The 14857-nt window shown below is 32.0% G+C and overlaps 1 protein-coding gene across 3 annotated transcripts in view; it reads right to left on the bottom strand.

The window, feature by feature from the left end:
• Positions 1-13929, bottom strand: part of grn (GATA binding protein grain) — a 141981-nt gene extending 128052 nt beyond the window's left edge. The window contains exon 1 of one of the 3 annotated variants that reach the window (XM_074120651.1): positions 12591-13929. In XM_074120651.1, the coding sequence (XP_073976752.1) occupies positions 12591-12609 (19 nt within the window). In that variant the 5' untranslated portion in view covers positions 12610-13929. The remainder of the gene's footprint in view (positions 1-12590) is intronic. The other 2 variants (XM_074120652.1, XM_074120653.1) reach the window with 2 other exon arrangements.
• Between the last annotated feature and the right edge of the window lie 928 nt (positions 13930-14857).

The following is a 14857-nucleotide window of genomic DNA, read 5'->3' as shown; positions in this document are numbered from 1 at the left end:
GTTGTGAAAATTTAAAATAGTGTACATACTGGCACCCAACTCAAACAACAAGATATTGAAGGCTTATAAAACTGATAACGAGTTGATGCTCTTTGTGTTTCTGTAGATGCGAAAGCGGTAGGGATGTGTGTACATTTATTAGCTATATATCTCGAAATGTTTGATATTTTTGTGATTTAGTTCCTAATAAAGCTCCTAATAAAAAATACCGAACTGAATAGCAAAGGGATGGCGTAATGATGAAATTAACTGCCGAAACTAAGAATACTGCCGCAAAAGTAATATAAATATAGTTGTAGGCTACAATTTCGTGCTGTCATTGGTAATAATACAATTCAATGGCATTGTTTATGAAACTTGGGCATTTATTAATAAAGAAATTCCCCCACCCCCTAACATATTACCAATTATCTTTCAGTTATGTTAATGCACATACAACCCTCGAAAGAAAGTAAATAAATAATTAACAAAAACCACGTATTCCTAGTTGTCGACAAATTAAGGTATTTACATATGTATAATTGCCAAATCAATACTTCTATTAATTGTATTTTATGATTAAGTTGGCGTTAAGTTCCAAACTTCCTTAGACTTGAATTCCAGCCAGAAAATACTGTAACAATGATTATTTTTCAAAATGTTTATTTAGACAAATAGCTATCAGTAACGAAACTTGCATTTAATGATTTGCAAAATGGATCTCCCTTAACGAGTTCAACGTGATGGACAGTTACTACTAGTTAGTGAGATCTACAGCTATTGGCTTGAGAAATATGCATGCAAGGAAGTTGCAACATCAGACAGTTTCCTCTAAACAACGACTGCAAGTCACACACATCATGCATGATTCAGGTAAGTGCCAACAAATATTTTAAATACAAATTATTAAGAAACATGTAATTGGAAAATAAAACTTCCTTTAAAATTAATAAATTGGCTTATCAAGTTTTTATTTTCATGCTTTTCCTCAAAACTGACATAAATTTCTGTATCAAGAAAACACAGCTTTTTTGTAGTTCAATGCCCAACATTTTAGTGAATTATCAATTAAAGGTTTATTCTATTATATTTGATCATTTGAACAGTGGTTATATATTTGGAGTAGTTACTTCAACGAGTTCAACTCTTAATGGTTCCCTAGCCACATCGACATCAGAGAAGAGTTTGATGTAAGTAATTAAATTATTTTATCACCCTCAGATAATATGCTGCCCTAATACCTAATGTAGTTGTACAAAATTTAGTCATATATTTTTACTTTTTCGTAATTGTCGAAGAATTTATCTCCAATGATTAACAATAAGTGATTGGAAAGGTTAATATAAATTATTATATAATTTTTATAATAAAACATTATTCCACTTCCAGAGGAGTTGAAAACACGATTTCGAAATATTAACATAGATAAATACAAATTTTGTTTTTTTGCATCTATTTTCTCGTGTTTATCGATTACTGTTACGAAATGAATAAAACCTCTAAAAAAAATAATATAAAGTATGAAAAATACTAAATTTAGTGACATTTTGAGAGCTTTGGTCTTTATGCCAAGCCCTAAGAAAGTTTCAAGTACCAATTCAAATGAATTTAACTCTATTTTGTATGGCAGAGCATACATTCATGAAGCACTGATCTCTCATTTTACTTTAGTTTTGAATAGAGAAGATAAGTTCCCAGCCCTTTAAGGCTTCTAAAAACCCTGAAGAATTGCCACAAGTATTCTAAGTAAGAGAAAGGCCAAGGACAAAGTGCACCGTAGTACACCACGGAAACTTAATGAACTTTATTCGTGACTTGTATCCGTGGTGTTCCTTAAAGCAGAAGATAAACATTAAAGTAATTGTGAGAACTCTATTTCTTCTATGAATATTTTGGGAGCAAGGAATGTTCTTCAGGAAAGGGTTGTTCTACCCTGCGCATACCTTTAAATTTAATAGATTTGAATGTGACAGTAGATGTATGTAGAGTTACACTCAAATAAGCAGACATAATTATTATTAGAATGAATAACGTTCTCAAAATCAATATTTTGGTTGCACTGGATGTAGCATTATCATTATAATGATAATGTTAGGGAGGATTATTTAATTTCCTTTTTGCTAAATAGCTCTAAACGGAGACAAGTTGTAGTCTTCATGTCAACAGAGTGTTCAAGTATAGTTCTGGCCTAATTAATCAATAATTCTTATTATTTATTTTTAGATTATTACTTTTTTCTTTTCTTTAACGAACTTTTGAAAAGTAGGTTTCTTTCTTACTCGTACAAGCATTCAAAATGTTCTGTGAAACGCTTCTTTAGCATTAATTACTGCTGTTCTTTCACTAAGCAAACTTCTCTGCAATTCGTCAGCGTGCAGATTCATTTCTTGTCTAGGGGATTGTATTATATAGTTACGGCTTATAATATACGTATGTATATTAAAGGAAATGATACAAATATTTTTAAAAAAGATAATGATTTCTTCATCTTACAGATTCGTTCGTGTTTCAGAACAGTGAACAATTCACGCCAATACGGTATCGGCAATCAATAGTTTACATTAATAGCTTCGTAAATTTGTGAAAATATCAAATTTATTTATCCGAGAGATTAGTTTGTAATATGTTTGTAGAGAAACCTTTTTAACAGACTTTTTCATAGATTCATAAAAATGTACTATACATCTCATTACCTAGTATATTCATTATTCAAGACAGCATTGTCATCCTTGGTACCTCTAAATAGAATCTTCTCCACAAAGTAGCGTGTGTGTCCAACACGCTAGCCAGTCTGTTTCACATATTTATTGATTTTTGTTTTATTATTTTATTTTCTTTTTTTTTCTGAGGCTACTTGTCCTCTGCCAGCGACTATGAGTTCATTAGGATATGAGTTTGTCATTAGTTCGGGCTTCTGAGCGAAATAGGCCATCCATTACTTTGCTTGTGCGATATATCTTTCATTGACGTTTGGATCTAAATCTGTCAATGTAAGGAAAATTGATTTTAAAAAATAAATAAATTAGAGTATTTCTACCTGACAATGTGGGATGTGGGTGTTAGTTAAATGTTAATTTAACTCTTACTATCTTTCTACGAATTATCTAACGCACCCCAAGCGGTTTTTGAAAAATGTTTTCTTCTTTAATACGTTTCTTTGTCCAAAACATTTATTTCGGACGGTCATGAAAATGTTTCTTCACAACATTCGCAGTCATTTCTTAGTACAACTGAATATCACTACTGATTACCATGGTTTCTCCTAGCGACAATTCAACAACAGCAAAATCTGACGCTTTTATCTTAAAGACTGAATTCTATTGCATGAATGAAGGTGCACTTTACTTTGGAATCAGGAGGTTCTTGCAATCGTATCAATTTTTAGTCGCTCAAAATTGTTTGTAGTGGAAATAAACCTCATAACCTATTTTTTGTTTTGTTTTCTGAGAGTTAGAGGGAACTTAAAATATTTTGAATTTGCAATACATAAGGGTAACCGAGCGGCGGTTAAAGGTAAAGCCCGAAAAAAGGAAGACGTACGTCGATTTCCGTTCTTGGTCTTGAATTTTATTTAATGTGTTTGCTCTCCATCTAGTCTGCCTAAGTAACAGATATTACTTTAATTTGTAAGTAAAATGGAGAGCATTAAAAAAAGATAATCTAGATTCCAGCGGAACAAGAAAGTGAATTAAGTGAGAAACTGAGGATTCACTGGACAACTCTGCAGACACCATTTCTGCTATCAAGGAATCCTTGCGTTTCACCTAAACCCGAAACGGATGAGAAAACTTCAAAAAAACTTAAGATATTTTTTCTACTAAGATAAATGCTGTATAGTACACTTAAATTGTTACAATCATTAATTCTATCGCATTTTTTAAGTGAACCGTAATGAGTAATTGTAAAAACTGAAAAACTAAGAGCTTACTACTTGATTACTATCAATTTCTCTTATTTAATTCTTTTACATAATAGGAATTAGCTCGGTACCCAGACAGAAGAAGGCTTGTCCGGGTTTCAATAGCCGCGCTTACATTCTTAGGAGCTGGAGGTGAGCAACGAAAGAACATCCACAGGCGGTGCACTGAAAAGCCTCCAAATCACAAATATTGCATTTTAAATAATCGGCTGTCTGAAAGTGCCACTTTGAAGTATAGATTTTTTTAGTTTCAGTGATTTTTGCGCAAATTGTACCAGTAAATAAGAAAATCTCAATACTGTAAGTTCACTTTAATAAAAACAATGATCGTTCAACTCTCTTTTCGGCAACTACTAACTCTCAAAAGAATTTAATCACTTAATTTACAGGAAGAGAAAATAGTACGAGTCTCGCTCAATCCAGATATTTAAATTCTGATTTTTGCACTCCTTTGCGATCTGTGAATGCACTCTCCAAACAATTAAAACTTAGCTCATTAATTCTGTCCAACTTCTAGAAAATAATTTTCCAGCGCAAATTCAGTGTTATACAGACGACTTTGGCATCTCTTGGGAGGTTTTTTTCTGTTTAACACTGAATTTGGCAGTTTCTATTCTTAGCCTGGAACATCTGCAGAAAGAGTTATTGGTTATTAATTGCTTCTAAACGAGTTATCGTAAAAAATGTTTACGTCTTGATGATGCCTTAAAATGGCGTTTTTTGGCCATTAATTCTCTATGGTCTTTCTATAAACGTCTTGAGGGAGAAGACCTAAGAGTTCTGAAAATGCTAATCTCCCATCCATTAATTCATTTCTCATTTCTAACACGATTTTAGCGTACAAATAGTAAAGGCTGTTTTTTCTAAAATCAAATTAACAAAAATTAATAAAGGAAGGTGAAAGATTCAATGCGCTTTTTTCCAAAAAGTTGTGATCACCATTTTAAATCTAGAGTAAACGTTAACATTAAAGAAAAATGAATGAGCAAATTGTCACTGTGAAAATTGCGTAATTGAGAATAAGTGAGAAAATGAATTAGTTCGTGGTTTGCGATCGCAGAATGCAGGAAAATTTAACAGTGTTATTTTGTCTGCGTTTGGTATCCCAGCTAGTACAAATATTTTGTCTGCGTTTGGTATCCCAGCTAGTACAAATATTTTGTCTGCGTTTGGTATCCCAGCTAGTACAAATATTTTGTCTGCGTTTGGTATCCCAGCTAGTACAAGTATTTTGTCTGCGTTTGGTATCCCAGCTAGTACAAATATTTAGTCAATACAAAAATAAAAATAATATATAATAATTTTCAGCGTTACATTTTTAAAAACTGTTTTAAATATAGCATCGTCTTTTAGTATATCTAAATTGTTAGGCATTTTGTTCGACCGGTTATATACTAAATAATTATCCAATTAATAAATAAGATTAAAGAAACACGAATTAACAATGCTAAAGTTGTCTTTTTAAGTTTCAGTTATTAATAAATACCTACTTTAATTAAAAATGTTATTAAATACCAAATTCATTAATTCTTCGTTTAAGGAAATATGTTTGATTGGTAATTTAATTTAGTAAAAAAGTTAATGATTTTTAAATATAGTGCCAATAAACGGTGGTTTGCAACTGGGCGTGTGATGTAAGGAAGCCTTTATATTATGCTCTATTTGGGATTTATTTTACTAATTTGGATTGCAATTATCATGTATTCATAATAACGCAGACAAGCGACCTCACTATAGATTCAAGGTGGAGGTGACTTTGTTGGATAAGGATTACTGCGTATTCCACAGGTGCCTGCCTCAATTAATTTAAAAAAATGTATTTAGTACTTAAAAATGAAGAACACTTTTTGAAAGTGGCAGAAATTCGGAAAATTGTGAAGTCTAATGCCTCTCATGACATAAACAGTTCAGATGTTTGAAGAAAATAAATATTTCAGAATTCAATATGAAGTAGTGATCAATTCACAAAAGAAATAGTGAATTCCGAGAATGCATCGTGTGGTATTTTACTTGGTTTCTGAATTGGCTCTCAAGTGATTGGATCCTAGCACTAAGCTGGAAGAGCAAATTGTGCATTCTCGGCGAAGCTCGCAGATCTCGGCAGAACTGCTCTACTTTTAGATTACACGATCTACTGTTCAGCGCTATACCGCAATCGTCTAAATGAGAACTAACAACAGTATACACTACATGAGTTGAATCAAACGTCCCTAAACAAAACTTGATGCAATAATTTTAAAGTAATCGGTCAAACCACAAAGCATCAAAATTCAAAAATTTGCCTTACAATCTGCATAAAAGAATCAGTCGATTTAAAAATAGTCAACAATCAATCCTATTGAATAATAAATTTAATGTTAATGATTCCATCAGTTTAATTTATAAATAAAAGATTGAATTAAAAAAATAAAATTAAATAAAAAGAATTAATTCAATTCGGATTTTTAAAATAGGAAATTACGAGCGATTTGTCAAGTAATTTATTGGCATTTCCGCTTTGAATGACATTAATGTAAATTTAAAATGTTATCGTTGATTTATTACATCAATAGAACTGTATACATTTCAATGTCTTTATTAATGATTTCTATTTTAATTACAATATCTGGTTTAAATTTTAAATATCTTACTTTTAATTTTAGCAAAAGGTGACTTTTATTAAAGATGATCAGTTTAAGAACTTGTAAACCCAAATGGTAGAAATTTTATTACACCATTATATTAAATATATATTAACTTTTACTCTGCTAACAATCGTGCTAATTATAGCTCCGTCAAGCCCGAAAGAGAGCTTTGTGAATGAATGAATTCTACAATTTGATATTTGGGTTAGGGTTTTCCAAATACCCCGCATTAAAACGTTTGGGTGAAACTTCGCGATTGCCTCTTACTCCTGCTATTCTCTAAGTTCCAACTTGACTTTCTTCAAATTCCACACTCACATATTTAATTTTGGCTAGCTTTTACAGTTTGTGAAACCGTAATCTCACAGAAGCAACCATTATGGCTGATATCTGCCTCCATTTTGTCCCTGAACTGCCCTAATAAACAATACAACCTTTCTTAATACCTACTACATAAATGATATAAGCGTCCTTTAAAAAAATACATGAAAAGGAAGCTTACTTCCAGAATGGAATTGAGAAATAAAATTATAGTAGTATCCACATATGATATAAGACCAGGGGTATGATAGAAATACAAAGAGATGAATTTCTTTCTTGATGATTCCCAGCTTCTACTGCAGATTATTGATCCTTCTTGTTGGACTTATGTTTCAAACAAGTGTCGTAGATCATCATGACATGCTAAGTTAAAAACAAAAAACGAACGTTTTAGAGAAAACCTTTAAAAACTAATAAAACCATTTAGTTTAGAAACAAATCGTTAAAGCAATTCTAAGTGCTTCTAACGCTTTTAAAATTAGACAAATTTATTTATTTATTTTTGAAAGAAGCATTACAATACGGGAATTCGATACATTTTTACAAATAATTTATTAAGACCACTAAGTTCGGTGAATTGAAGTACTAGTGTTAAAGACGTTGAATCTTTAATGACGATGTTCGAGATATAATTTTTGTTTTACTACTTTTTTTATCATTTATATGAAAATATTTAATCTCTTTCAAGTACAATCCTAGCATTAATTGAGGTATATGATTGAGAAATAATTTTGTAAACCTTTTGAATAAACTAGCAAAAATTATTTTATACGTTTATAAGTTAACGCGCTTATTAAGCAAGCAAAACCTAACATTATGTCAAGCGACTACCTGAACTTTTTTTTTGTTGGTTTTTAAATTAATACTTGTGTTTAGTGTTACATGGTTAAAGGAGATACCTGCTGATCCTTTAAGGTCTTAAAAAAATCTCTAGCTCTAAAAGTGGTTGGAACTAAAGAAAAAGGAAAAAGTGAATGCACTCTGTGAAGGAACTCCAGTGTGCAATGATCTGTACTAATGTGAAATGAAGATGGAATTCAACAAGATTAAAGTACTTTGAAAAAACTAAATCCACTGACTTAGCATATTAATAGATATTTTATTATTTATCTCTGCTTCTTAAATACACCAATCATCAAATATTTTTATTTAAAAATAATTGTACATTAAACTGTAAATTGTAATTGTAATAATTGTAACTGTTGGATAATAACTAGAATTTTATCCGTCATATATTTTCGAAAGTTTCTATTGTCACTTCTATTTCTTAGATTTTGGTTGGTCAATCGAAAAAGCTACAGTGATTATCTCACGGATCCCGTTATTGGAAACTTTATAGCAGGATGTTTTTCAATTTCAAAGCAGTGACAATTTATTTTGCGTAATACAACTTGAATATCTGGAATTTTGATTTTGTTTTTGTTAGTTTTTTATTTTTTTGATCGTATGCAGCCATTACATTTAAACTTTATGAAGAACTTACCCACCCAAATCGCGGTGTAAACGTGGTTAAAACTCATTAAACAAACGCACAGAGAGCTATATCACTGAAATCTAATGAGCCACAATAGTTTTTTGCTTTTAGATTCCAAAAAAATTAAGCATTTTAGTCACTATGGAAACAAAGTAAAGTAGTGCCTACTTTTTCAGTCGGGCTTCACCTTTCAACTACCGTATTAGGTGTCGCCGACGGAGGCAAACCTACTTTACTACAAACATTAAATTACTTCATACATTATTTAATTCAAGGCTTAGAACGAAAATGGAACCCAGTACCACATCATAGCTCAGTCTGCTTCAGGCTGACCTGGCGCTTTAGTCACGCACCTGAGTAATCCAATAGATTACTAAAATAAAGCTGTATATCCTGTATAGTCTTGAAATTCAGTGCAAAGTTCACAACTGTTACTAAAGCTCGTGTACCCGTGAACAGCAAGTTGTGCTTGTGGATGTCAACGATCCATACAATGACCGCTGCAGGCGCTATGCAGACCATCACAACTACTGTGTATTGCGGTGAGTCTATGAACATTTTCACACACGGAATGTGCAGGGAGGAATTGGAGACTGAAACCGCTAGTCTAGGATGCATTGTGTCTTAGCCTTGTCTTCCCATAGAGCTAGTAAGATGGGCGATCAAGTCTTCATCACCAAAACTTTCTTTCTAAAACTCTTATTTGTCTGTAAATTTTGGATGAAATGTTATTTGATAATGTATCAATGCGACAAAAGTAATGTATTTTCTGAATGATTTCAGGTATTCAATAAATGTTTTAATGTAATCTTTAAAAGCACTTAATTTTCCAAAATATGGACACCTCGGCCCCATATAATTCTGTTATGTCTCTGGCAAAGTTTAACACAACTGTATACTTAGTAGATTTGAATATAAAAACTTTGTATATCATGCTATCTTTAAATAAAAACAATAAGCATAATTGAACTCAACAATTTAACGGAATGGAGTTTTAATAACTTTGTGACTGGGAGTGTTGTTATATTAGTTTGACGGCTTTTTTAATGAAAGATATGGGTCAGGAATTTTTTTAACTATATGTTCAATCATAACGTGTAGTTATTGTTATGTGAAGTGATTAAATATCTCTCATGACAGAACTTTTATATTCAAAATTAAAAAAATAAGAATATGTACTAACTTGAAGTGCATTTAGCTAGCGAACTACTCGTACTAGTTTAATTAGTTTTTTCATTTAGATCGACTATAACAGAATTATGATAAAGTATTACAAAATATAAATTAACTTTTTCTGTATATTGGAAAACATGATAAAATCATTAACATTTATACCATAATGGGAATATTTTAATATAAGATAATTTTTTAATTTAACAAGCAAAAATAGCTGCAGCGTATTAATGAAATAATGAAACATTAAGTAATTTTTTAATTATTAAGAATTAATTGTTAATTTATTTAATTTTTTTTGCGCAATATAATCAATGATTAAGTGAACGCTTATTAAAAAAAGTGATACCAGTATTTAGTTAGTTAGCAAGATTCGATAGTAGAAAGGTTTTGAAGGTATTCTTAGATTTGAATCTAGTTCAAAAAAACGCTTAGAAACATATTGATAACGTTAGGAACTTGGAATATTACTCCAGCAGTGAGGATCTAATTGCTACTGAGTGCTTAGTGAAAGAGCACAAGAACGCCCAGCCGCCTGAAGACAAAACCACTTTTTTGTTGTTTGGAGAGACTCTTGGAGATCTCAGTAACTGTCCACCCGAAAAGTTTCATGGGACGGCTTTAGAACGGTTAACCGTGAAGCGAAACGAAGGATGACCAGGTGTCAATTGAGTACATCAAAAGCAGAATATAACTCTTTAAACAAATTGTCATACAGCACATCCAGTTCGTCCACGAAAATCCATGAGGCAGAGTAATGCAGCGAAAGATATCCACCGAAACATTGGCCAAAAAGTATGACGTAGTAGTAAGAGCCTAAGTACAAGATACGAAACGAATGATCCAAAATCCCACGGAATACTGCCTTAACAACTTTCGCAGAAAGGATGCAAACAGACTAGCTTTAGTCTTGTTTGACGAAGGAAATCGCTAGGCAATGGCTGCAGATTTTCAGCTCCCGTAGATCACAATTTGGTATAAACGTTTGCTGAGAAGAAGCGCAAATAAAGTCAGGACATTCTAGCTGCACGAATTGAGGTAGAACTTGTCCTTACGGTCATCTCAATCAATGAACTGGTCGCATATGATTGATATACAGCAAAAGAAAGCTGTGAACGGTTCCACAAGCTTGTGCGTTTTCTGCATATAAAGCTAGTATTCAAATCAATTTTGTAAACCTGCTGCGCAGAAAAAGAAAAGGTTATTGGTGGAACTCAAGAGATCTTTCAAAATAATAATAAGTAAGTGTTTACACAGGCGACAGGCAGTCTGTATAAATATAAAAATATTCAAAATGAATACTGTTAGAGGCCAGTTCTCAGTTAATAGCCTCTTTATTAAAGTAATAAATAAGATTTAATGGTTTCAATTTAGGGGAAAGGAGTGAAGGGAAATCCCAATATTAGAGTATGTCCCGGAAAATCCATGAATATTTAAATATATCTAGACATATATTTAAAATCCATTCTCTTCTCACTTTTGTGATTGTTTTGGGAAAATCCCATAGGTTAAGAAGGGAAAGTGTTAATTACAGTTTGAAACCATTTTTACTTAAATATTTTTATCATTTAGATTAGTTTCATCCCAGGCTTTATTAAAATAATTTTCTTTTAAAAGGATTCAATTTATAAGATTTTTGATTCTCAGAAAAATTATCTTATAAAATTTAACTTTATGATTGCATTGATTCCTTGGTATTAGAATTAAAAGAAATAAAAACCATAGTTCATAATAAATTGAAGTTTTTGTAATTATCTGTTTTATAGGTAAGAGCCTATATTTTTGACTATTTGTTTTGTGTTTCACATACTATTCTACTGATTAGGATTCTAATTAGTTTTTGTCTTTATTGGCTTAAAATGGGATCCCATAATTTTCTTTGAACTTTAACATACTGCATACAAACAGCTGTGTTTCTTTCTTGAAAATATTTTACCAACGAAAATGGTTTTAGGCATGTTTTGCTGGTTAATTAGGAAAGTTGGCTTGACAAGATTTCTTCTAAAGCGCTCATTTTAGGTAAATGTTTTATACTTTTCTAAAAGTGGGAAAAAATAAAAATATATATATAATATATATATTTCGCATAATGCATAAAAAGTTACTGCTTTATACACCATCTCCTGGTGAACTTGGTTACAATTTTAAAGGCCCAAATTCTCGCCTCTTGAATCGAGATCGGGTTCCTTTAATCATGTGACCCCTTGAATACTACTTTTGCTATAGTGTAACTACAAGTTTCAACCACTTTTTATATTACAGCTTTTGAAAAAGCTTGAATTTTAATATTCTTAATCTTTTGAATATCTATCCGACACTCAAGATCACTGTTGTAGGACGTACCCATGCACTTAACGCTTCGAAAATAAAAGTAGATCGAGGACGTTGAGTAATTATTTGCCGGGCAACTAATGGTATCTTTCTATTTTCAGAACTTCTTCCGTTTGAACATTCTTCGGAAGACATTGATATTACCTGTGGAGCTGAGCACCGCACATTATCTTTATCATGAAAATGTGGTTTATTTTATGATCGGTCTACCATAAAAAGTATTATTTAGTGCAAAAGCAAACCGAAAATAAATTGTAGAACAATTTTATGGTGTAACGCGGGTTCCGGTTGCGCCGATAAGCGTTACATTTTATTTAGAGTGAACCATACAAGCCTTTATAACATCCAAGAAGCATTGAATTGAAAATACCTAGCATCAGGTTAATCCTTTATCTGATTATTTTTCCATCTTTTTTGTCTTAGTTTCACATTTTAAACAACGGAATTTCCGCAAGGAGTACCGCAAGAGGTTTATGACAAAAAAACGATTCTTTTCAACCTATGAACTGAATAGAACAAAAATTCGGATGTTCATGAAAATTGATTCCAATGTATCGGAATCACCGTATTTGTTTTAGTTTTTCGCTATTTCCACGGATAGATCCTGTGATATTAATTTGAAATGTATGTCAGAAAATATTAATTTTACGAAAGAAAAATCCATATTATAATTTTTACAAAACGCGTTGAATATATGTTTAAAAACATAAAAATATATTAAAAAACAACTGTGCAGCATTTTTGATTGTCTTTTTTTATTAATTTGTACCTGGTTTATAGATATCCATTGTGAAGCTGTTGTTCCCGAAGACTCACCTTTATTAAATATCTTGATGACCAACTAAGTGTGCGGAATAATAATAACAATATTATTATTATTGTTTAAAATTCTATTTTCCTTGATGATTTCCAGAAATTTTAATCGCACTTTGTTTATTGTTAATTTTCACACTTATTTAAAACCATATTTGCCGGTTTTTTAATGTGTTATTCTAAATTTTGCTTGCGTGTGTAAATACGGAACGTAAAATTGAACACTTATTGAAAAAAAAAAAAATATATACCGGCCTGATTTTAAAAGTATATTGTAAAAAATCAAGTTTTGGCCATAGTTGCTGTACGGTCACTTCTCTTCTTCTCAGCTGGGAAACAAAATTCTTGTTACAATAATTATTATGTTTACTGTAGAGCTTTGTTACTTTATAAGACTCATGTTTTCGCGCACGCGTATCTAACCGGAAACGGCAGCACTTCTGTATTTTTTTTTTTTGTGGTGACAACGGCCACCCGTAGGTTTGTCACCCACAAAAATAAACACGTCCGCTTACATGTGCGGATCACGTTTTTGTTTGTCAGTTCACGTCAAAAATAATTGCAATAATTCTTTTACTAATGTTTATGAAAAGTTTATGCAAAAACTAATTTCTCTCGTTTTCTCACTTTTTTCTCTAGTTTTTGTTAAAAAAAAAATAAATAAAAATTAAAAATTCAATATAAAAAAAAATGAAACACTATCACACACTCTCACGCGGGCAGAAAAAAAAAAAAAAATTAAAAGCACGCACTGAAGTAATCTCTTTCTAAATTGAACCTTACTAAGAGGTTACCCTTGAAGGACTGGCCAATGTACCAAGCTTTAGTGACCTGGGAATTCGGCCTTATTCGTCATAGTCCGTTGTTTGCCGTTACCAGTTTTGTACTCCAACTGGGTACGCCTTCACTATTTTCTATTGGTCTTTTCAACTTATTGGTAGGGATGTGCGTTGGATGACGTCACTAATAATGTTTGTCTTATCGGTGTTCATTGGTCCGCTATAGTCCCCACTTATTTTAACGTTCCTACATGGATTTCGCCATTGTTCATTTGAGGATTTTTTTTTAGTTTCTGTTTTATTTTTGTTATATTTTTGCTAGCATTCTCCGTCCTTTTTACAGGCTCACTCTGGATGTCTTTGTGTAGTAAAAGCAATCTTTCTGGATGAGCTCCGAGCAAAGTGCCACTACCGCCTTATGCCAGTTCTCAAATGAAATTATCACCTTGTACTTCACTGAATTGTTCTAATTATGTTTAATCTTTATTTATTTCTCTTCCAATTATCCAACCTCAGTCAATCTGCCTAGTAATCTATCTGTCTTAACGTGAAACCACGCAAACTTCCCTATATTTAATTCATTTTATTATTATTTTTATTTACTAGATATTTTAATATTATACTTTTTGTTTTTTTTGACTTTTATCATTTTTTAGGCGCCACGATAGACGAGTGATAAGAGGCGAGGATCTCACAGTAAAGATGTATTGTGGTACTGGGCCCGATTTCCGGTCTAGCCATGGATGTTAATGAAATTATAGTTAAGGATGTTAGTTAATGCCACCGTCCGCGACATCTAATTTGGTTGATGGACGTGGAGCACGCCAGAAAAAATAGCCTGCTTTACTTTTGTTTTTAATTTTATATATTTAAAAAATAAAATAAAATGTGGAGATCTCACGACGTTAACATGCAAAATTGTTAAAATTCGAAAAATATTTTATAGCATTCTTTGATGAAAATGCAAGATTATTAGCCTGCAGCCGTTTTTTATGTTCTGAGGGAGAATATATCTGCTTACAATGCTCACTTACCAATTAAACTGTAGCGACTCTCCAGCAAAGTGCTTGCTAGCACTCTACATGACATTGGTAACTACGGCAGGAATTGAGATGACAATATGATCAGATTCGAAACAGTTCCCTGCATAAGCTAAAACAAGGCATCCTAATATGGTTCGAACCCCTGACAATATTAAATAATTAAATGAAAACGGCCGGATGCTGCGAAACCTAAGAGAATGTTTACAAGAACGAACATCTCAATCCAATCAAGTTCATGGGCAAAACGTGTCAGTTTATGAATGTCATATTATTGAGATTAAGGGCAACAACCACTTGCGAGAGAATAAACAATCTTGAAGGACTTAGCTTGCCTACAAGTATCTCACTCTGCAATACGATAGCATTCTCTCTGAAAATCCTCACAACTCTTAGAACAGGAT

The sequence above is a fragment of the Rhodnius prolixus genome, unplaced genomic scaffold (genome assembly GCF_049639745.1).
Source record: "Rhodnius prolixus isolate KJV_2025 unplaced genomic scaffold, Rpr scaffold_2, whole genome shotgun sequence".
NCBI classification, from domain to species: domain Eukaryota; kingdom Metazoa; phylum Arthropoda; class Insecta; order Hemiptera; family Reduviidae; genus Rhodnius; species Rhodnius prolixus.
Note: the sequence above shows the minus strand (reverse complement) of the source record. Positions and strands in the feature narration are given on the sequence as shown.